Genomic DNA, 22964 nt, shown 5'->3' on the forward strand with positions numbered 1-22964 from the left:
GCGTCTGCCGTCGATAATTTTGATTCATTCTGCCGTCCAAAATCCCGCCTGCTCCAAGCCAATCGCCTTTTGTCCAATGTATGTATGGAAGAAAGTAAGGTAGGTAAGTGGGTAAGCTATTCAAAGGAAAGAAAGAGAAGAGGGATCCAAACCGCCCAGGATTAAGCTCGTCACGACACCAACACCGTCTCGCCAATGCCCGGCACCCCGTCCACCACCACGTACACGACGTACGGCCCCGGCGGCGCCACGTTCAAGCTGGGAGGGCCGCTCACCGTCAAAGTCTGGCCCGTATTGCCCGCCTTCCACCCGGTAAAGTCGAGGTACATCATGCGGGCGCCCATGTGCACGCTATGCGTCACGAAGCCGCCGTGATACAGGGCGACTTTGACCTGCTTCGCGCCGGCCGGCGCCTTGAAGGTGATTTGGAACGTCGACGACGACGACGCCTTGATCGCCAGCGTCGACAGCACAATCTGCCGCGGCCGCTGGTTGACCTTGTCGCCCAGCAGGTACGGCGGCGTGTAGATCTCGACCCGGAACTCCGTGTCGTACGGGAACGCCGTGTTGTTGTTGGGCGAGAGGACGGGCTGCTCGACCGGGTTGGAGCCCGTCACCATGACCGTGCCGTCGAGCAGCAGCAGCGCGACCGAATGGTACAGGCGCGGGATCGTCGACGTGCCGGCAGTCGTGAACCGCTTGCCGAGCGGCTGCGCCGGGTCGTACAGCAGCGCGTCGAAGGTCGGGTCCCTTGCAACACCAAAACCCTGCGCGCCGCGGTTGGCGCCGTTGAGCCAGAGGACTGTGCCGTCTGGCAACAGCGTTCCCTCGACCATACCGCGTCCTTGCGGCATCGAGTCCATCTCCCACGTCGGGTTCGACGACATGGGCGCGATGCGGCCGCACGACGCCTCTGTTGGCGAGGTAATGTCTTGATAGGCGCCGCCGCCGCAAATCATCACGTCCGAGGTCCAGTTGCTGGCCGAGCTCAGGGGCAGCATGACGGAGCCTCCAGTGTTGGGATAGGTGCGGTACTGGCCCGGCATGTCGGGATAAGACTTGGTCGACTTGTTGCGCGCAATGTCGAAAAGCTGCGAAGACTTGGACACAAAGACGTACAGCGAGCCGTCCTTCAAGAGGTGCATGAACGGGTACATGTAGTAGGGCTGGTTCTTGACGAGGATATCCATTGGTCGACTGATACCGTCCGAGACGCCCTTGGAATTCAACAGCTCCCAGGTAGGATTGTTGTTGGTCATGTTGGACGGATCAAGGCCGTTGAGGGATCCTGAAGCGACAAATATGGAACCGTCTGCAAGTGTCTGGACGGACGGGTACCACCGCTTGCTTGCGAGCTTGTTGCCGGGCTCACTCCAGGCTTGGCCGTCAAGCTCGGTACCATTGACAGTGCGCTTGAGGTACCTGATGCCGTTGAAGCCGTCGGTAATGGTGGGATCGATAAAGTCAAGAGGCCCGTTGCCTCCAAGAGCAAGGAATGTTCCGTCGGCAAGATACGCACCGCCTGCGCAAAACGCATTGGTCTTGTAAGACAAAGGAACGTAGGTGTTGAATTCGGGATCCCACTCGACCGAGTATGCGTATTGGCCGTTGCTCAGCTTGGTCTGGGTGTAGTTTTCGACCTTGTCCAGGAACGCAACCTTGCCGTTGGGGAGCAGGCCGGCGTGCATGACGGGGACACCTGAGTCACCAACAACGTCAAAGGATCCAGGGGTAGGGGCTGGCGGAGCTGGGCTCGGTCCAGGAGCTGCAACCACTGGCGCACTAAGGCAGGGTCCAGACTGGCAGCCAGAGCCACAGTGCGACGTCGTGTTTCCGCAGTATCCGTACATGGAACAGCAACCTCCAGCAGCCCAGTTGCCGCAAATGCTGCCGCCATACGAGGCGCCGCAGCTACCGTCAGTCGTCACTTTTCCAGATGCGGTCGGGGCGGCACTGCTGATAGAAGTACCGAGGAGCGGTTCCTGAGTGCTGGAGCTGACGGGGGGCTTTGTCGAAGCAGATCCAGATTTTGTCGGAGATCCAGACGACGTGACGGCAGAGCAGCCATTCTGGCAGCCGTTGGCAACGAGACAGTGGTCCTCTGTCTTGCCGCAGTAACTGGAAATGGTAAGTAGTTGAGACAAGATCAGCTTCAGACAAACCTACCCATATTGGGAGCAGCATCCACCGTACGCGCCATTGGCATCACAAGTTGCACCGCCAAAGTCTTTACCACAACGACCATCTGAGCGAGGGGCCGCCGAAGTACCGGATGGTGCAGCCGCTGAACTTGCAGAGCTGGTAGCAGCAACGCGAACCGAAGTGGTCGCAGCAGCAGTCGTAGTAGGCTTGGAGGAGGGAGCACTGGATGCACTGGATGCACTGGACGGAGCACTACCAGAGCAACCACTTACGCAGCCATTTGAGACCAAGCAATGACCGTCAGTAGATCCGCAATATCCATATTTACTGTACGACGTCAGCATCTATTGATCACATTTCCAACTAGTGCTTACCTGCAGCAACCCCCATATGAACCTTTGGGGTCACAAGTAGCCCCTCCGAAAGAGGCACCGCATCGTCCATCAGTACGAGGAGCTGTAGCGCGTCCTACAAGACTGGCAGCATTTCGGCTGAACGAGCCGTAGTGGGAGTCCTTGATCGACAAGTCGGGGACGCATCTGAAGGCGTCAGTCGATGAAGAGCGTCGCGCATTCTCCACACTCACAGGTTGTCCTCGGAACAACGCTGGCCCTCGAGACAGCTAGAAGAGTAGACAGACGAAAAGTCGCAGGTGGGCTGGACCCAGTGGAAGACAATGTTTGCGTGGGCCGTGGCGAGGCACAGGCCGAGCGAAAAGATGGCAGCCTTCATGGCCGAAGGCTGCGATTAACCTGAGGGAAGAAGGTGAGTAAAGGACTGGATAGGGATTCTGCAATGAGGCCTGCACGAGGAGCGGCGCAAAGTGGTATATGAGGGGGGCGTAGGCTGAGAAAAATTCGAGGTGATGGAGGCAAACGGAGCGAATGGAATGACGCGCAGAAGTTCTTCTGTTTGACGCGCTGCGGACGCTCGCATGCAGGTGCCACCATCTGCATGCGCATGACAGCGGCAAGAACCTCTGGCTGTTGCACAGGACCACGGAGAGCAAAACGTACCTGTCGACGATGGAGCTTATCAGGAGACAAGCCTCAAGAGGCAAGCAAGGACGTGGGGATGGTGTTTTGGAAGGAGGGACTCGCAATTAATCGACGGTGATACCAGCAACCAAAGGACGAGCGCAAGGAGTGACGTGAGGTTGGTCAACGAGTGAGAGGCCGGGCGGCGCGCAAAAGGCAAAAACGGCGTAACAAAATTCGCACGGCTACAGACGCATGGTGGACGATTGGGGTGGGGCTGAGGCTGAGGGGGCGTGTCGACGACGCGGTATATAAGGGGCCTTGGTGCATGCAAGCCACGGCGGCCCTGGAGGTTAGCAGAGCAGCGCCATGTAGCAGCCCTAGCAGCCAACAGCGCGGTAAGATGTGGTGTCGTGCGTCTTGTCAAATTTTCCCCAGCTCGCCGTCACTATTTTGGGCCACCATGGCGGCGGCCAGGCCCAAAGGGGCAGCTGGTCGAGCAGTAGGCCAAATGCATCGTCGTAGGCTCTGGGGCCAAGCCACGCGCCTCGAAGCTTATGCGCTGGAGGGTTCAGGGGCTAGGTCGGGATAGGAAGAGTCGAGGTGGTCCAAATCTCGTTGTTGTTGACATGCAGCTTCTTCTCCTCCGTCAAAACATCACATATCCCGCAGGCCATCCATTTACGCGCGGGGCTGGGGCCAAGAGGCGCAAGCAATAAGGCTATTTTATGCTTATCTTGGAATGGAGCAGCGTTGGGGGCGTGCCCTCCATGTCTCGCTCTCTCGTGTCGTGTCTGGTTACACGTCGAAGCGAGACCAACCACGACGCTGCATCCCTCTCGCGCTGCACCCGCGAAGCGCCAGACCAACCTCCCCTCCCTCCTCTCCCTCTCGCTCTTCGCCGACGACTGCCAGCTCACCTCCGCCACATGCTACCTCTCTCCGCTCTGGCTTGTTCGTGTCCCCGCGGATCAACCTCTTCCTGTCTCCACATCCACTCGACTTGTTAGCGGCACGTCAGGCTAACCTCTCCAGGCATCGCATCTCCAAAATCCAGTCATCTTTGGGACCCAAAAGGCCCCGGCCAGTCCAACACGAGCCACTGCTCCCCGCCGCGCGCGTGCGTCAACTTCGACGCGCCCCTGCGCCGGCTTCTGCCTTGAGGTACAACTTTGTACCTGCGGCCCTCTCCGCGTCTGCCGTCGTCACTCGTCCTCCATCCATGCACGTGCCTTGATGCGCGGACGGGCCCGCTGTATCTGATCTCACTGCGCATCCCAAATGCTCGTCTCGTTCGACTCGCTTCTTTCTGTCGAGACAGCGGGGCGCGGAGAATGAGGATCCCGAACCCGGTTTTTGTGGGCGTGTGGCCGGATCCAGACTCACGATTTGGAGCCCCCCCAAGAAGAAATGGCCCTTTTTTCGACTCGAGCCCATCTCGCGGCATCACTCAGCAAACCCCGCGCCTATCCATCGTGAGCAAAAGCCCCAGAGTCTCATCAAATTCCACCAAGTCCAAGGTCGCCACCCAGTCACCCAACCAGCCGTTCGGCCGACCGGTTGGCCATCCGGCACTTGCGGCGCCTCCCTCGGCTTGGCCTCCTTTCAGGGACAGCAAAAAGGCGGTTGCTCCCTTCGACACGGCGACTCCATCGCGTCTACCCGTACCCGCCGCCGCTCGTGTCCGCATTTAGCACGCACCCCTGCCGGCGATCACCCAACCGCATCACGGTGCTGGGGGACGGCCCAGGTACCAGCGCCTCGCCTTACCGAACCGAACCGAGTCGCTGCGCTTCGCGTGGCAGACTGGCAGTCGGTCGACTGGCAGGTACGTCCGTCCCTGGCGGATCCGCATCCGCGGACGGCGCCCGTCCGTCGCCTCGTTCGTTCCCGGAACACGCGGCATCCTGCCCGTCAGACGTGGCTCTCGCATCGCCTGGGTCGGACAGGTCGCTTGCTCACGATGGATTGGAGTCAGGCACCGCGGGTGGAGGCTGTGGGGAGAAGGGTAACTAACCGAGCGACTTCACGAGGGCCCGACATGGCCCGTATTTCGGGATACGATAGGCGGTGGTTCGATGGCGTCGGCACTCGATGCGACAACAGTGAGAAAAGAGATTGTTTTGCGGTTACTGCAGTGCTCACGCTTCGCGCATGGTAGCATTGCACAGGCACATCCATCCTTCTCGTTCACCTCATCCTTCGTGGGCGCCTGTCGGTGACGAGAAGCGGGGTATAGAAAAAGAAAGAGACTTGGTTGCAGCACGGGAGGAAGGCTGTTGCACTGTTTCGCGTTGATGGGCTGACCGACGGATAGACTGACAAGGACGGGTGAAATGGCTGCCCTCTTGCTCTCTATATGCCTGGCGTCCCGCCAGACTTTCGCAATGTAAGTTCTGTCCCTTTCTGTTCCGTCCGCATCATCACACGAAGAGAAATGCCACCGTCACTGTGTCTCTACGTTGTCGCCAAACATTGTTTGTAACCGCACCGCTCCGGACCCCGGCCGTATAGAGAGAGAAGAAAAAAAAGAGGAAGCGATTGACACACCCGCCGCGAGGAGCGGCAAGTGTGAAATTCCCCGATCACCGTTGTTGAAGCATTGCCTGCATACTGGTCTTTGGCCAGGAGCAACGTCGCGCCAGTGCTTGGAGTTGCTCATACCACGGAAGACGGCGAGGCGTCTTTTATACTTACAGGTTGGAGCAGCGGAGTATCATGTGCGCGTCCGACGCTTGTGATGCCCGTGACGCCTGTGACGTCTCGCTCCGGCAGCCGGTGCGGCGGGTATAAAACCCAGACTCTGTCCTGCTCTCCGACACCATCCAGCACTTCCAGACTGTCTGTGGGCGCCTCCTGAGATCGTGAAGAAAAAGTACTTTTGGGTCTTTTGTTTCCTTGACAAGTGGAACGTTCCAGTTGTACTGTGGCTTGTGCTGTCCTCTCTCTTCTCTTTTCTATTTGGGCCGCTGAATCGATTCCACCATGCCCGCACGCAGCTTACCATCATTTCTGTCCAACAAGGTAGAACAGCAATGCGTGTAAACGCTACCTACGTCCCACCTTGACTGACTGAGGAAAAAGGAGACAATTCCAGGAGCGCAGCGACAACCGGGCAGCATTCTCCTTTGGCCTGTAAGCCCGCGATTCAGCAGCCCATCCAGCGTGTATAAAATCCACTGCCCTTGAACCTCGTCTCCTCGGCATCTACAGCAGCTCCAGCACTCTGCGTCTCCTCTCGGGCAAAGGAAGGCTCGCATGGTCCATTTGTGTCTGCCTCCCGGTTCCTCAACACATGACTGCGCCCTGTGCTGTTTGCCCCGACGGACTAGCCGTTCCCTTATTTCTTCTGCGTCCCTCCGCTCATCAACGCCTAGCTTGAGTCCAGCATTCCTGCAAATAGGTCGTCTGCGCTCTCTCGCCACGACGCGGAATAGCATCACACACAAACGCGGCGTGTTCTGTACCTCCGCCACCCGGAGACTAACTGGGGCAAAAGGAGACAAGTCAAAGAGCGCAGAAAAAGCACAACCCAGCAGTCCAACCAACGACAAGGCGGCAGCCGCGAAGTCCACACGCGGTCGATGTGTTTCTGTGGCTGTAGAAAGGACGCCCTGGAGTGAGTTTTGCAAGCGATGAAGCGGTGTCTTTTATACATGCGAGAGAGAGTGGAAGCCAGGGGAGGGCGGTCGCGTGGGCAGTCATCGCCAGTGACGCTCGTGATTCAGGCGCTCGTCTCGGTGCGTATAAAATCCACTGTTCCTTCGTCTCCTCAGTGCCTCAGCAATTGCAGCAGTCCACAGCCTTCTCTCGAAGCTCAAGACGGCAAAAACTTCACTCTTCGCCTTGCTCTGCTTGTCGTGTTACACTGGCCGCCATACCTTATTTCTTTTGTGTCGCTCTGCATGTTGATGCTCTAATTTAAATGTAGTATTCTAGCGTGTGGGTTCTCTTCATTTTCGGGCTGCGATGTGGAACAGCAATGTGTGAAGATGCTGCATGTTCTGTACTGTACCTGCGTCAACTCCAATTTGCCAACAGAAACACAAAAGAGTCCGGGACCGCCGCAACAAACGACAAGTCCTTCCTCTCTAACACGGGCTACAAAAGCCAACTTGCAATCGCTTTCTGTGGCTCTGACAGCACAGGAAGCCCTGGAGAGAAGTTTGTGAGCAAGGAAGCGCTTTTTTTTATACCCTGGAGCAAGAGGGGAACCGGGGTGAGGGCGGTAGCGTAGGCAATCGTCGCGCGTGGTGCTCGCGATGCTCATGACGCCCGTGATTCAGGGGCTCAGTGCGTACAAAAGTCTGGTCTTTTCTCCCTCCGTCACTCGACATCTTCGACGGCTGCGACACTGCGCGGCGTCCTTTGAAGAAGAAGAAAGTTGAAACTAGGGGTTTTCTCCCTTCCCGATACTACAACAACCTCACTGCACCTTTTTGGTCTGTCTGTCTGCTTGGTCGTGCATTCATTCTTTTCCTCAAGTCCGCCACGCAGAATTGCGCCCCTCACTTCACCATCCTATGACAACGCAACTCCGCATCATCTCTGCCTCTCTATGACACCCATCAAACAGCCCAAAAGCTGCCAACACGGCGCCGGTGCAATGCCTTACTAAGATCCAAGCGAAACCAAGCAGCGCACGCAAAAACCCGCGCCACAGTACGTCAGTTCTACCTCTGCGATCTGACACAGTTCGTCGAAAGTGTACAGGAAGCCTGTCGTTTGTGCCGGAAGTATGCAGCAGAGAAGACGCAGCAGCGCCGCTTTTATCCTCCACAGTTACGCACGGAGCGTGCGTCACGTGTGAATGCTCCCCATGCGTGCGCGTGACTGCCGATTGCGCCGTGCAGTGTGAGGAGGATAAAAGACGCCGTTTGCTGCGGCCTGCTACTGACTTCCAGGATGTGTACCTGCGCTCAACTGCGCAATTTCAACTTTAACAATGGCGACGTACTGGTGCTTGTTTGGCCTGGTGAGCTTGATTTTGGCAAGGGAAGGCGGGGGGTTTGTCGTGGTGAGGATTGGGATAGTGTGGAGAAAGATAAGGTGAGTGGTGGTGTTTGCCATCTTTGTGGACCGGTGCTGGGGTCTGTCGTTTTGGGGCCATGGTATCGCAGACGCGCGATATTCCGTGGACGAGGAAGAGAGTCGGGTTCAGAGGAGCGAGCGAACCATCCACAAACCCGAGTCTCGGATTCTGCGATCGATGTCGCAAAGCCAAGTGGATTGGGATCCTGGTTTTCTTTCCTGTACCCAGTCGCTCTATGCATGTCGAACTGCGTCGATGAGTGAAGCCTCTGGTGACTTTTATACCAGCGACGCCGCACTTCTCCCTTTTCGGTCGACGAGCGCGCGTGACAGAGCGCACCCGGGTATAAAACCTCCTTGTCGGACTGACTGCCTTTGCATCCTGCAATCCAGCCAGCTTACTCTGCCCGCCGCTTCAGGTGTCAACGTACTTCTGGTGGTGCGGCCGCCACGGTTTTGAGAACGAAGACATTGGTTTTGGTCTTGTGCGCTGGTGATGATATTCCTCCCTGGCTTTTATCTTTAGTTTCCCGTGCTCAATAGCAGCGGTCGTTGTGGGATTTCGTCGACCGTCTCCGTCATTCTTCAGCGCTACTCCGCATCACCGCTCCGCAATCACAGCAGACATTCTCCAGTTCAACGGTTCTTCTGCTGTCTCACACCATCCAGAACTTCTACTCCAGCCACCAGTCGCCAGTAAGAAGAGTGCAAAAAACCAGTAATTCTAAGGAAGGCCCGGCGCAACACAGTCAGTATTGGTCATATATTCCATTCCTTAGAATCTCGTGAAACTGAGGACAAAACTGCTGACGCAAAGTAGAAACGCAGAAGAGCGCGCTTTTATACCTCCCCTCCCTCCCCAGCCCTAGCTCCGGCGACAGCCTAGCAGCGCACGGCCGCACATGACAGCCCCCTTTTCGCTTTCTGACATCTGACTATCTTCCTAGGCGGGGAGCAGTATAAAACCCCCTCTTCCGCCGTACTTTTCTATCCTAAAAATCAACGACAGCCCTGCCGGCGCCCTTGCATTAGCTTCCCAAGACAACACCATGCAGACTTTTGGGAATGTCTTTGGCTTGCAGAGTTCCAGGTCTTCCTGTTCCAGTCTACTATCCGTCTTCATTGAACTGCGATGCCGCGCTGCGTCATTCCTCTGCGATCGCGACTGGCCTTTTTTCCCGTCTTGGAATCTCAGTCGAGGTGGATCATCTTTGCCGGCGCAAGAGAAAGCAGCGAGTGTTGAGTCTTGACAATGTTCTATACAATGTTTCCCCCTTGTTATTAGAGGCCTGGGAACTGCTTGCAGTGAGTAGAAGCGAAGGAGGGAGAGAAGAGCTTTTATACCTTCCCCCCCTGACTATGGCGCAGGCGGGAAGCGGCAAATAAACAGCTCAGCGTCGCACGTGTCAACCAATTCGCTTTCCCACTTGCGATCGACCCGGGCAGTGGTGGGTATAAAATCCCCCTTCTCGCCCAGCTCTTCGACTCGACAACGGAGCTTCCGCGGCAAAGATTTGCATTGCACGCACGTATATCGATCGTCCCTGTCTCGTCCTTCGACTGCTGGTCCTTTTGTGGAGGAGAGGAGATACAGACTTGAAACTTTCCAGCCTTCCATCTTTCCACCCAAGTTCTTCGTTGACATGGCCCGCCATTGTCCCACGTTGCTGGAGCGCAACATCAACACCATGCCTCCTATCCTCGTTTTCATTGAACTGACACAACAAGGCGTGGACTGCGCACCAAACCGACCGCAAAACAAGTAGGACCTTGTTGCTGGACTGGCACGAAGCCGCGAGTCAAAATCTTTGGCATTTCTGTCTCTGAAGCCGTTTGAGTCGACAGGTCAATTGTCGATGAGAAAGAAGGTGCAGTGCGAAGACGACGAGAGTTTCATACCTCGCTGCAATCCGGCCTCGGATCAAATTCGTTCGACTTCGGCGTGTGAGCGGCACTCTATCGATCAATCTGTCGATCCAGCATCCAGCGTCGGCTCAGCGGACGGGTATTTAAACCTCGCTTGCCTCCCTCCTCGCCGTTCACTCCAAAGCAAGACAGATTGCACCATATGCCGGTCATCCACTGCCCTTAGGTCATCATTTCTGGTGACTACGCACTTGCTTGTCTTCACCGTCCTCTTCTAGTGTTTAACTTTTTCTTCTCGTTCTCTTGCCGACACATCCCCTGTATAGCAGTTCAAGTCTTTCACTTAATCCTTCACTATCTAACATCATCAGCGGAAGCGCGACTCCCGCAATCATCAACAATGGAAGATGACATATGCGCTTGTCGTTGTTGTCACAGTATCTAGCTGAGCCCCTGAGCCCCTGAATTCTTTTGGAATGACTGACTGGCTGAATGCGCAAAAGGCGAGCACCGACTCCAAAAGCCAGCATGAGAGAACGGGTACTGGCTGTGGAACCGCCAGTCGATGTCTTCGCGTGGGGGAATTTGCGCAGCTCTCTGCAAGCCAGGCGAGGTGTTGATGAAAAGAGGTCGCCGTTGACAGACTGACAGCGGGTTTTTATACTTGCGCCTCGTCAGAAGCAAAAGCACGGATGCCGTCAGGAGGCAGCGCAGGCAGTAGCATGTGGGTTCAACGTACACGTGTCCCTGACAGACCTGCTGACAAGCCGGCATTTCAGAGGGTAGCAAGGCGAGGTATAAAAGCCCCCCTTTCTCTCACTCACCTTTATTCTGCAGAAGAGGACTTGCTTCCGCACCACCCAAGTCGCCAGCAGTGCACTTGCTACTAGTCTTACTTCCCCTCCTGCTGTTGTAGAATTTAAAAACTCCATCGGCGGTAATGTTGCTCACTATCATCCCACGACTTTGACGCAGGACACAACGCTGGCAACTGTCGTCGCAGCGCCTCTCTTGACTTGCCAGAACCCAGTCCAAGCGCGCGAACAGCAAACCAAGTAGGCCATTTCCCATATTTCTGGACACCGCAGAGCCGCGAGTGCTTTTTCTGCCTGCGGAAGTTCCTGTAGTCATCTGTGGGTCTACACAGAACGCCCGAATAGCAACGAGTCAAGGAGAGGGAGTGAAGCCTTTTATACCTCTCCGCAACCCCTGTGTCAGGAGTCTGGCGGGAGAGGTATAAAACCCCAGCCCTTTTCTTCAGCTCCCCTTTCTTTCCGCAGGGGGAGGCTTGCGTCTGCGCCGCGCAAGCTTCATCAACATCTACGCATTCCACTGTAATTATTCCTGCGCTTTTTCCGGCGCTGGGTGCATCCATTGCCTCTTCTTTCACGCCCTCTCCGCGTTATGGAGGGTTGGCTGACGAGCGTTATTGATGGTAGTGCTGCGCGCCGTCATGCGCCTGTAATGTAGGGGAGAATGACACCCTAGCACAACCGCGCGAGCGGGAAACAAGTCGGTGTGGTTGATGATCACTGGACATCGCAGAGCCGCCAGTATGTCGTTTGACGAGGATTTCCAGTAGTCTGCACGCCTGCGCAGAGTGTTTGAACAGGAACAAGCTGTGTAGGAGGGAGAAGAGCCTTTTGTACCCCCTTGCACCTCCGTAATGAGTGAGTGCGGCAGGCAGGCAGGCAGGCAGGGTATAAAACCCCCGCCCCTTCTCTTCTGCTCAGCTTTATCTTGCAACAAGATGATTAGCCTGCAGGAATAAGGTTGCGGAGAACAACCAGTTCATTTACTACTTGTTTCTGTCCCTGCTCTTTTTCTGCTACCTACTTGAGGAGTTGATTTCGCAGACCAGCGACGTCGCTGTCTACTGCATCGTCAGTGCAAATGCTGTGCGCCATCATCTCGCGCCTTTGACGTAGGAAATCAACGCTGATGCTGACGATGCCATCGCAGTCGCAGCGTCTGCCTTAACACACAACACAACACCCCAGCCCAACCGGAACGACACGAACAGCAAACCAAGTCGATAGTCGATCGCCTCCTCTCCGGACACCACAGACCCACCAGTCAGATAGACCTTATGAACTCTGAATTGCTCGCTGGTGCTCGTTGTGGAAGAGAAAGAGAGAGGATCCAGTGCCCGGAGCGGCGCTTAAATACCTCGTGGCAGCGACGGAATCGATGCAAAAGCACATGTCGGCCTTTTTGAATGGCCAATTGACTGACTGACCAATTGACTGACCAGGCACAAGCCAACAAGCCGACCAACCGGCACTCTGGCGACTGGAGCGGGCAAGGTATAAAACCCCCAATCCCCCCCACCCCCTTCTTCCCGGAGGCCGACAAGAGTGCGTCTACGTCTGCGCAAAACCCCCAGAAGAGAACAAATTGAAGAGGAAAGATACGGTGTTTTTTTCTTCTTTTCCTTCTTTCTTGGCGTTCCGTTTGTCCACTTCCTCGCGTCTCCTCGCCGCCTCCTCGCCGTCTTTGCGGGTTCTGCCTGTCAAATGTCAATTGTCAAATGTCAAACATCAGCAGCAGAAACAATGCTATATGTGGCCATCATTGCGGTTTGATGAAGCAGATCGCCGGCGTCCTGTAGTGTGTTCCGTAGTCAAAGTCGCGCTGTGTCGACTCAGCGCAACGCCGGCACAACGTAACGCAACGCAAGTACGCAATCGAACGCCTCTCCCGCCCCAATACCAACGCCAGTGGCATCCCACGCAGATGTCGAGACATTGTCGCTTCCTCAGAAGAAGAGCGCAAGGTATCTACTTCCACTGAGTGAGTGAGTGAGTAGAGAAGCCGCTTTTATACCTGCGGAGCTGGAGATGCCACATGCCATCCACTCACAGTCTCGTGGTTGACTCGCGCGGTAGTCTGGGCGCGTGGGAGCGTGGCATGTGCGCGACATGTGCTACTAATTCCGTGCGGTGTCGTCTCCTCAGCCAATGAGCTGGAAACGGCTCGTGAGTGAGTGAGTGAGGAGGTATAACACCCTCCCTCCTTTCCTGCAACCACTGCTCTCTCATCATCAACAGCGGCAGCTTGCACCACAAAACCTAGGAGCCAAGTGACTGTCCACCAATCGCGTGTACAAGGCATCTTGACTTTTTTCTGGTTGCTGCTGTTGCCGAATTTTCCCCATCTATTCCAACTGACCTTTTCTTCATTTTCGTCTCCGCGCGCAGCTTTGAGATTTCTCAGAGCTGCGCCGTCGACACGGCGGAAGTGTGTGCGGACGATGATGCAGCTGCTCATTGCGCGCTGACGCTACCCTTCGCCATCATGCTGTCAAAATGACGCCGCGCCGTATTTTCGCCCGCCGCACTTCACAGTCAGAAAAGGAGGGGACGGGAAGAAAGAGTGAGAGAGTGCAAGAAGGGAAGATAGGAGACGAGGAGAAGAAACAAAACAAGACAAGAAAAGAAGAGGAAGAGAGAGCAGGAAGGGCTGGAAAGAGAAAAACGCACCCCACGAGTTTACGTACGCGCATCTGCACATCTTTACCGAACAGGCACGACAGATCTGCCGTGTCACCGTGGCAGTGTTCTGGCTGACTGGCTCAGCCCTGCCCTGCGCCAAGCAAGCCTGTGTTCTCACCTCACGAGACGAGCAAACCACTTACCTGCCACTCACCTGCCAAGGAACTGCTGGATGGGTGGCGCACAAGCATCGCGTCACTCGCGCGACTCTGCTTTCCGGCACACCACGAGGACGGAAGGTTTGCTGAGAAGTGGCGGGCAGGAAAGGCTGCTCGTCTGCCGTTGCGCGACAATGCCCAGTACCCCGTCGGAATACTGTAGAAAGAGGTGAGAGGGCGCGCTTTATGTACTCCGCAGCATGTGTACTGTACAACGGCGATTCAGCCAGCCCAGCACGGATGGGTAGAGTTGTCAGATGGATGGATGCATGGACGCGGCGCGCTGGCACGCACGCACGCGAGGAAGCGAAGACTCGGCACGAGAAGAGTCTATGCAGCGTGCGGTGCATGCGCTGGCGGATGAACATGTAGGAGCATGAATCGAGCAAGGCAAGGCGAGTCGCAGGCCCGCTGCGTCGTCTGCCGCAATCCCAAAGAGAGGACGGCGTATCCGTCCGTCACAGTAACCAGTGCAGACAGAGAAAGAGAGTAAGGGACAGCTCAAAGCAGCAAGCCGACGACGCATCTTGCCGCCATTCCTCGACGACCAGCAGGAGGATGGCAGTGCCATCCGACAGAGACACGACCAAGTCATCCACCTCTTGCCAGCTTTGACAGCAGCAACCCGCGAAAACACTCATCCACGCACGCGGAGGAGCGCGACGAATAGGGCCGAAGGCGCGCCCGTGGGGTCTGTGTTGGGGTCCGGGGGAAACGCCACAGGCCGTATCTCGTGCGGCGGTAGTGGGTCCGGGGGTGAGTGAGAGAAAGGTGGGAGAAGCAGAGAGGGATGGAAAAGCAGACCGACAGAGAAGAAAAGAACGAAAAAGACGACGAGGTCAAGGACGAAGCAAGCAACGCGCGGCACCGACAGAGAACAGACACGCGCAACAAACCACGGCGGCAAAGTGAAGTGGCCATCCACCAGACGAGTCGAGGCGAGGCGAGGTTGCTTCAACCATTGCCGATGGCCGCCTGGGAAATGGTCTCCGAGTCGGCAGGCAGGTAGGAGACTCGAAAAAGCCCCCATCCGCGCGTTACCCCCCCGTTGGCAGTCAGGGTCCGCGGCGCCGTGTGGCGCTTTTTGCGGCGCCTTTCAGCCTGGAGAAAGGCACCGCGCGGCTGGGGTCTAGGCCGGGAGGCGCTGCGCGCAGACATTCAGGCTGAATCGTGTGGGTAGAAAGGGGGATGGCCGACGGAGCAATGGGTGCCGTGGCTGGCGTGCTGTTGAGAAGACAAACAGAGAGGCGGAAGAGGAAGAGAAAGTTGGTGTTGGCGGAGCTGGTGGATTACCGGTTACGGTAGTGCAGCCGACCGAAGCAGCGACGAAGTATAACAACAGGGCGAGTCCACGGGGCTGGCTGGGTCGTCAGCTGGGCAGCAGCTTGGTGTTCCAGGTTGGTGATGGAGATGCAGCAGTGCGGCTCGGTGTGGTGTTCCCCCGTTGGCGTCTGGCTGCAGGGAATAGAGTTCGTTTGAGGGGCCCCATGGCACCTACGGACCTTACCCCACGACGCGCTAGGCCACCCCATCACACACACACACCCGCACACCAAGCCCAGCATTCCTCCATCGACCTGACGGCCCTCTCACCGCCGCCTATGTCCTGTCGCTCTTATATAACACAATGTGCTCCCCTGCCGTTGGCCCCGTCTCCTCGCTCGACTCGACTCCCTGCTTGCTTCTGCGCTCTGTTCAGGTGCCGTGGGTGGCCAACATGCAGCTGACCTGACCTCGCTCCCGTCTGCCTGGATGCTGCACGTCATTCCTTGACGACTGCACTCGACCAGGTATGTATATAGCAGCCCTTCTGCTTCTGGGGCCGTCGTGGTCCTCACCCTCTCGCGCTCTCTTCCCCATCCATTGACCCGTTTGGGAACCTCGCCTAATCAATGCGGTATAGCGCCATCCACTCGGCCATGGACACACTGAACCACCCTCACGACGCATGCCAGCTGCATCGAGACTCGTCGTCGCGAGCAGCAAGAGAGACAGGATGAGGACGATGACGACGACAACCAAAGCGCCATGATGCTTGACCACCGTCGACGGGTCGAGGTTGGACGCAGCGAGGCCAGCAAACAGGAATCCGAGCAGACGTCGCCTGCCGGGGTCTTGCAGCAAGGAAAAGAGCTGGGGAACCAGGACGGCAATCATTCGAGGAAACTGGAGCCCAAAAACCTCCGAGCCAACGGACGTCAGTGACCTGGCGGCCCCTCTCATGACGTACCAACGCCAGCGATGGACGCGATACGCGATGCACACCGCCAGCGTGGATGCGGTGGAGGAGAAGAAACGTTGTTGCCCGCCGTGGTCCACAGAGCAGCAGTCAATCCTCCCCATCACCATCGACTCTTCATCACGCGTCGCCCAGTCCGGCAACCTCGCGACTTTTGTTTGGATGTGCTTCCTTGATTTGTCGCGGCTGACCTCACAGACTCCATCAGCGGCATTGTCAGCATCGTCATCCAGCTCCTCCTCGTTTCCATGGCCTCATCTCCGGCAGCCTCATTTCCACAATTTCCCCGGCCGGGGACCGCAAGCTCCGCAGCTGACCTCCGCCGGGCAGCCAAGACGGTCCCTCGAGACGTCATCGGCCCGAGCGGTGCGCTGGTACTGCAGGCCTCACACCATGGCAGCAGAGTTGCAGTCGGCGGAACCCGGCGCAGCGGACGAGCAAAACGGTGTGCCGGGGCGTCGATGACCAACGAATTCGAAAAAAAAGGGCCACACAGGCGTCAAGGCATCGGGCCCAGGCACCCCGCGTGCCAAGGCGCCGACCAAAGGAGCAAATCCGAAGCGACGTTGGATTGCCGCATGGGGGAATGCACCGCGCTTGTTCGCGTCGCCGGTTACCCCAACGGGAATGCCAGGTGTCGGGAACAGCTTCGCGCTTGGTGGTGGTGCGGGCGAGGTGCCGACGACGGACATGTCACGGCCACTGAAAAAAAATTTGCTGCACCCAGTGCCACCAGCCAGGCCAGGCCAGGCCGCCACGGCCGTCGACGGTACCTACCGCAGGGCATACCTACTCTGTTTGCGACGTGCGGGCGCCACGGTAACCAGTTTCCGGCTGGCGCGTGACGTGCGCGTGGGCTCATGGTCGGAAGACTCGTATCACTTTTGTCCGAAGGGCGCGGGGATTTGGGAAAGCTGGGGAGACGACGTGTGCGAGGGCGAGGCCAGACCGGACGTGGCCCCCGGGGCAAATTGCGCTCATGGGCGGAGCAAGCCGAAAAGAGGGAGAAAAGGAAGCGGCGTCGAGAGGTCACAAGGGGTGGTGGTGGGTGGCATGGCATGGCATTGATGGGGAAGCTTCGGGAGTTGGGCGTGGACGGACGGACGGACGGACGCGAGGCATTCCGGGAGCGCAACCAACGGAACCACGGCAAACACGAACAGCAGAGGAAGGTCGGACGAGTCGGAGCAAAAGTCACTTATCACAATGGTGGGCGAAGCAACAAGAGATGGGGGTGGGTGGTCAGCGTGGAAGCGAGCGAGAGCGATGTGATGTGATGGATGGGGTATCGCAATGTCGGGGGCGAGAGATGGAGCCTGCCCTCGGGGTGTCTGGAGAAGGAGGAGAAGTCTGGAGTGAACCTGGAGTGCAGCGGTGACCTCTCCCCCCCCCCCCCCCCCCCCCCTTTTTTTTTTGCGACCCGACCTCCACTTTTCGCAGGCCTCTCTCCGCCATTCCTCCGTGGACCGGCGCTGCAGTCGTGTGGGGCCTGGCACCTCCACAACCAGGGCCACCAGCATCGCAGCGACAGCAGGCCTCGACCATTTTCGCGCTGGGCCTTGCGGCGACGAGTGGGCAGACGACTTGAAATTTCTGCAGCAGGTTTCGAGGCTCCTGGGCAACAATTCGAGATGGTCGTGGTGGTAGTGTGGTGAGGCGAGCAGGTGTCCTGTCGGGCCGGGCCTGGCACAGACATGGGGAAAGGTCCGTCGGTCTGTGGGAGGGCGGTTGCAGCGCAGTGCAGTGCAGCGCAGGCATGCTGGTGCAGGAGCATCATGGCGATACGTGGTGTGAGCTTCTCGAAGAGTCGGATTGGATTGGGGGCGGCGGCGGAAGCGGTCAGGGTGGCCGAGAAAATTTGTCTGCCAGTCTGGTGATGGATTGAGGACTGCAGTGTCTTCACTTCAGCCGCTGATGGCATTGTGGCGTGTGGCGCTCGCCTTGGTCTTCGCGGCGCTGCTTGGCCCGGGTTTTGGCCCAACGGCCGCCGACCGACCGCATCCAACGACGACGACGACGACGACGAGAAGTCATCAACCAGCGACCGCAACGAGGACCAACAATCCGCCTTGTTTTGCGCGCAGCCCAGCCCAGCACAGGTACGCCGTCGACTTGAGCTGACGGACCTCGCTGTCGGCCCTTTCTGCGTCGTCTTGCGGTGGTGACCCCAGCTGCTGTGCCAGCCTGCCCTCGCCAAGCTCCCTCCCTCCCTCCCTGTCCGTGTCGCCCCCGGCTGCCCTTTCTGGAAGAGCCTCTGTTCTGCTCTGCTCTGCTCTCAGCACTCACCTCTACCTAGTTCCAAACTTTGCTGCCGGCGTTTGCAGCGACGGGTCCGACGGGACGAGTCAATCACGACCCTCGTCGTCGCCCACACCATCACTCAGGTCATCGTCAACTACTCAGCCCTACAGCGACATGGAAAAGGCAGAGTGCACGAGACTGCTTGATGCGTTGTCCTGGTCGTCGTCGATAGTGCTGCGCACGGCCATCACGGGAGCGTCAGCCAAGCGCGCCGCCGCCGGTAGCTCCAACGACCATCTTCACAACCACCCAAACAATCCAACGTCGCTCTCCCGCATCCCGCGCCTAGCAGCCGTAGCTCATTGCGCTATCGCCCGCCCGCCCGACCGACCGACAACAAGTACAAGGGTGGTGGGCGCAAGTGGTGAGGTCTCGGGGCTCGTGGGCGCTTTCTCGGCTGACATGCCCGTCGCTCGAGGAGTGGGTCTCAACCATTCTTCTGCCGCCGCTCTTGCCTGGCCCTGGCCCTGGTCTGTCCTCTCCTGGCCCTGGCCCTCGCTCGCCCTCGTCCTCGCCCTCGCCCTCGCTCTCGCCCTCGCTGCCCATGTAGCATCCCCCACCGACACGCCATGCCCATGCCCATGCCCATGCCCATGGAGCCGGCTGGAGGCCCGGCATCTGGAGACGTCCACCCCGTCCGTCTGCACGCCCCGGCGCCGTCGAACGACATCATTCTCCCCCATCTTCCCGCTATAAAACCCTCTCCCTTCCCCGGCTGCCCACCATCCCTCAGTCCCCTCCCCACTCGACACCCACCACACCTTCACCATGGGCTTCTTCAGCAAGAAAGAGGACGCGTCTCACGACGTCGACCCCGAAAAGCACAACTCCGAGGCCACCACCCCCAATGACTCCCCCACCAGAAACCCCTCGCGTGAGGCCCCGGCCAAGGGCTACGGCAAGGTCCCCTTCATCTCCGTCCTGCTTGGTGCCATTGCCTCGGTCGGTGGCTTCATGTTTGGCTACGAGTCCGGTCAAATCTCTGGCTTCATGCAAGAAACCGACTTCATTGCCCGCTTCGGTCAAGACGGCGCCTTTAGCAACGCCCGCCAGGGCACCATTGTCGGTCTGCTCTGCATCGGTACTCTGCTCGGTTGCTTGATCTCTGCTCCCATGGCCGACCGCATTGGCCGCAAGTACTCCATCTCCTTCTGGGCCTTTTTCTACATTGTCGGCGTCATCATCGAAATCACCTCGTCCACCAAGTGGTACCAGTTCGCCATTGGCCGTCTCGTCGCTGGTTTTGGTATTGGCTCGCTCTCCACCTGCGTTCCCATGTACCAGTCCGAGTCGATTCCAAGGCGCATCCGTGGTGCCGTTGTGTCGTCGTACCAGCTTTTCATCACGCTTGGCATCTGGACCGCCTACATGGTAAGTTGCGGAACTTGCCGTCCCTGCCTGGCCACTGCTAACCAACCCTTCAGGTCAACTACGGAACCCACAGGGACTACTCCAACAGCGCTCAGTGGCGCATCCCCAACGGTCTCTCCTGCCTCTGGGCCATTCTGCTTGGTAGCACCATTCTGTTCATGCCCGAGTCCCCTCGCTGGGCATACCGTGTCGGCCGCATCGACGAGGCCCGCATCCAAATGGCCCGCCTGAACGGCTGTGCCCCAGACGCCCCCCTCATCAACCAAGAGATTGAAGACATCGAGGAGAAGCTGCAGGCCGAGCGTGCCGGTGGCGAGCACCCGTGGTACGAAATCTTCACCGGCCCTCGCATGCTGTACCGCACTCTGCTCGGCATGGTCCTGCAGGCCGGCCAGCAGCTCACGGGCGCCAACTTCTTCTTCTACTACGGCACGACCATCTTCGCCCAGACGGGTCTCAAGGACTCGTTCGTCACGTCCATCATCCTCGGCACCGTCAACGTCGTCGCCACCATTGCCGGCCTGTGGATCGTCGAGAACTGCGGCCGCCGCAAGTCGCTCATGGCCGGTGCCGCCTGGGCCTTCATGTGCTTCATGATCTACTCGTTCGTTGGCCACTTCATCCTGACCGAGGGCAACGGCTCCAACAAGCAGGCCGCCGGCTCCGTCATGATTGTCTTCACCTGCCTCTTCATCTGCGCCTTCGCCACGACGTGGGGCCCCATGGTGTGGGCGATTGTCGGCGAGCTGTACCCGGCCCGCTACCGCGCCATCTGCATGGCGCTCGCCACGGCCAGCAACTGGCTCTTCAACTTCCTGATCTCGTTCTTCTCGCCGTACATCACGGACGCCATCGACTACCTATACGGCCTGGTGTTTGGCGGCTGCTGCCTGGCCCTCTTCTTCATCGTCTACTTCTTCATGATCGAGAGCAAGGATCGCTCGCTCGAGGAGATCGACACCATGTACGTGCTGCACGTCAACCCCATCACCAGCGCCAAGTGGGACGGCGCGTCGCTCCGTCAAGATGGCGCCCCCAACACCGACAACCTGTACCTCAACTCCGGCGGCCGCGGTATCCAGAAGGACCCCGAGGCCGCGGGCGGCGTGCGCGGCCGCAGCATCCACCAGGAGGAGGCGCTGCCCGAGCCGAAGGACGTGGAGCGTGCGGTCTAGACCGGAGTCACCGCCGCTACCACGACCTTTTCTTCTCTCAGTCCCGACCCTGAGGGATGGAAGGAAGAGCGTCGAAGTAATGTTTCTCTCTACTCGCATTGTTGTTTCTTGTCTCCTTTTTGGATATCCTCCTCCTTTTGTTTGCTGGCATGGGCGCATCGCATCGCATCGCATCGCATACCGTACTGGGTGTTTAATGGCGGATGGGTGTTTTTTCTTCTTCGTTTTTTTTCATCCTCGTGTCTCTTTTTTGTCAAGTTTTTGAATGATGGGACGAACGAATGGATTGAAGTACAGTGTACTGGGCTGGCTAGGACGATTGGATAGGAAAATGGGGAGGTTGTTTGGATAGTGAGTGAGAGAGTGAGAGAGGAGAGGGAGAGGAGATGAGGGGTAGATGGGTGGAGACGGAAGGAGAGAAAAAGTGCAATCACTACTACTACTACTACATGAAGAAATATCAAAAATTCGTCAAATGCTCTGGCATCTGTTGTGTGAGTGAGTGAGTGAGCGCTGTTGATGAAGTTCACTGCAAAGCCCTTTACACGGGTCTCTTGGCAAAAGAGCTTTCCTTCTGTTCCCTTTCATCCCCATCCCACTCACGTCATCACATCACGCATGGCGCGCAAGGCACGCGCCTGAGCAAACTCCAACCCATCTCATCTCATCTCATATCGTCTCATGCTCTCCTCTCTGGCGCTCGCATGAGTATACATACATTGTCTCTTACTACTACTCTCCCGCACTTCCTCCGCCGCCGTTCGTTCCCTGTCTTGCTTGTGCATATGATGCTGAAGGCAGGGAGCCAGACGTGTATGCCCTTGGCGCGCCTACTTTGTCGGTTGCTGCGTGGAGTGGAGTGGAGTGGAGTGGAGTGGAGATGCCGCCGCACCTGCATTGACGCGGCCTGCAGCTGCTGCACGCACATGTCCTGGAGCCCGACGGCCGCTCAGGACGTCCGCGGTAGGTAGTCCGTAGTCACCGGGGGTTGGGAGGCAGAATACTTGGCTTGACTGGTGGACTGGACTGGACGTTCTTGTTTGAGATTGGCGGAGGTGCAGGTGCAGGTGCAGGTGCAGGCGTCGGAGACTGACGGGCGGGTGAGAGGATGCAATCGGGGAGAGGGACAGGAGGGGAGACGGAGGACGCGGAGAGGCGGCGGGCGCTTGGTCACATGAGGTGAGTGAGGTGCCTGGATAGGTAGGATAGATGTAGCTAAGGTAGGTACCTACTGTACAGGTTGTGACTATTGAGACACGTGCGCGTTTTGGTGTTTTAGTCTCATGTCATGCACGCGAGCATGCATGCATGCACACGCGCGGTAGGCACTTGCTTCTGAGGCGCTACAAGAGGAAAAGGCGGGCATGTAAGGTAGCATGGAGACGACAGGCAGGCAGACTGGGCATTGTGGTGGCGGAAGAGAGGCATCCATGTAGACGGAAAGACGGTGGTGGTGGTGGTGTTGGTGTTGGTAGTCGCAATGCTGTCAGAAGACGCTGGAAGATGACGGAGCGGACCAAAGGAAGGAAGGGAGACTGCTGCGCTGTGTTGTTGGCTTTTGCTTCATTCATCGTTGTCTTTGCTGCGGCTAGGTGCCTTGATGCTGCGCAGAAGACTTGTGGGTACCCAGTTCGGTGTGTAGTTTTTCTGCCTTGCGTCTCCGTTTGCCTGCAGCATGTCAAACTGCCTTTACTCTCTTCCTTGCTGGCCACAGCACAGCGCCGCCATCAATCATCAATTCACTCACCTTCCTGCTCCCTCTTCCTCCTCTCCCTCTTTTCCTGGAGACACGTGCGTGTTTACGTTTCATGCAGCATGCACGCGTGCAGCGAGGACTTCTGCTGGTGCTTGCGCTAGCGCGGACAGCGAGAAAGAGGAGACATGGCGGGGATGTAGCATCACGGATGACGGACTAGACGTTGGACGCGTGAGCGAGGCTGGCATCCATGGAGACGGCATCTAAAGATGAGGTGGGTGGTGGGAATGGGCGCGCTTGTGCTGGGAGACGCCTGAACACGGACGAAAGACTCATTCATCTTTTTTGCTTTTGATTTGGCTGCTGCTGCACGCAGAAGGCGTCTAGGTGTGTAGGTAGGTGTCCTGATGGTCTTCTTTGTTGTACTGCGTTCGTCTGCATCATGTCAAATTGCCTATGCTCTTTCTCTTTTTTTCTGACCACAGCACTCACTGCATGGCACCGCCACAGCGCG

General features: G+C 57.7%; 6 protein-coding genes across 6 annotated transcripts; 2 read left to right on the plus strand and 4 right to left on the minus strand.

The window, feature by feature from the left end:
* Positions 1 to 170: 170 nt before the first annotated feature.
* On the minus strand, positions 171 to 2874 carry J3D65DRAFT_603307 (glyoxal oxidase; the record flags this gene model as incomplete). Its single annotated transcript, XM_066798198.1, has 4 exons — positions 171 to 2118; positions 2167 to 2469; positions 2517 to 2681; positions 2729 to 2874. 4 exons carry the CDS (start codon positions 2872 to 2874, stop codon positions 171 to 173), a joined length of 2562 nt encoding a protein of 853 aa, XP_066655459.1.
* J3D65DRAFT_589495 (uncharacterized protein) lies at positions 2817 to 3446 on the minus strand (the record flags this gene model as incomplete). The annotated part of the gene is made up of 1 exon (XM_066797778.1): positions 2817 to 3446. A coding segment is annotated over one exon (269 nt), but the record flags the coding sequence as incomplete, so codon positions are not given.
* An 8813-nt stretch (positions 3447 to 12259) lies between these two features.
* Positions 12260 to 13467, minus strand: J3D65DRAFT_376222 (uncharacterized protein). The gene is made up of 2 exons (XM_066795740.1): positions 12843 to 13467; positions 12260 to 12796 (listed from the first exon to the last, which is right to left on the minus strand). The coding sequence occupies exons 1-2, from the start codon at positions 13284 to 13286 to the stop codon at positions 12575 to 12577; spliced, it is 666 nt and encodes a 221-aa protein (XP_066655461.1). The 5' UTR covers positions 13287 to 13467; the 3' UTR covers positions 12260 to 12574.
* A 1563-nt stretch (positions 13468 to 15030) lies between these two features.
* J3D65DRAFT_376167 (uncharacterized protein) lies at positions 15031 to 16275 on the minus strand. Its single transcript, XM_066795739.1, has one exon. It carries the CDS (start codon positions 16015 to 16017, stop codon positions 15364 to 15366), a length of 654 nt encoding a protein of 217 aa, XP_066655462.1. The 5' UTR covers positions 16018 to 16275; the 3' UTR covers positions 15031 to 15363.
* Positions 16276 to 18976: 2701 nt separating this feature from the next.
* On the plus strand, positions 18977 to 20754 carry J3D65DRAFT_645990 (uncharacterized protein; the record flags this gene model as incomplete). The annotated part of the gene is made up of 2 exons (XM_066802247.1): positions 18977 to 19579; positions 19633 to 20754. 2 exons carry the CDS (start codon positions 18977 to 18979, stop codon positions 20752 to 20754), a joined length of 1725 nt encoding a protein of 574 aa, XP_066655463.1.
* Positions 20755 to 21894: 1140 nt separating this feature from the next.
* J3D65DRAFT_376117 (uncharacterized protein) lies at positions 21895 to 22825 on the plus strand. Its single transcript, XM_066795738.1, has one exon. The coding sequence runs from the start codon at positions 22063 to 22065 to the stop codon at positions 22609 to 22611; it is 549 nt and encodes a 182-aa protein (XP_066655464.1). The 5' UTR covers positions 21895 to 22062; the 3' UTR covers positions 22612 to 22825.
* Positions 22826 to 22964: the final 139 nt, after the last annotated feature.

The sequence above is a fragment of the Phyllosticta citribraziliensis genome (genome assembly GCF_038025025.1).
Source record: "Phyllosticta citribraziliensis strain CPC 17464 chromosome Unknown J3D65scaffold_6, whole genome shotgun sequence".
NCBI classification, from domain to species: Eukaryota; Fungi; Ascomycota; class Dothideomycetes; order Botryosphaeriales; family Phyllostictaceae; genus Phyllosticta; species Phyllosticta citribraziliensis.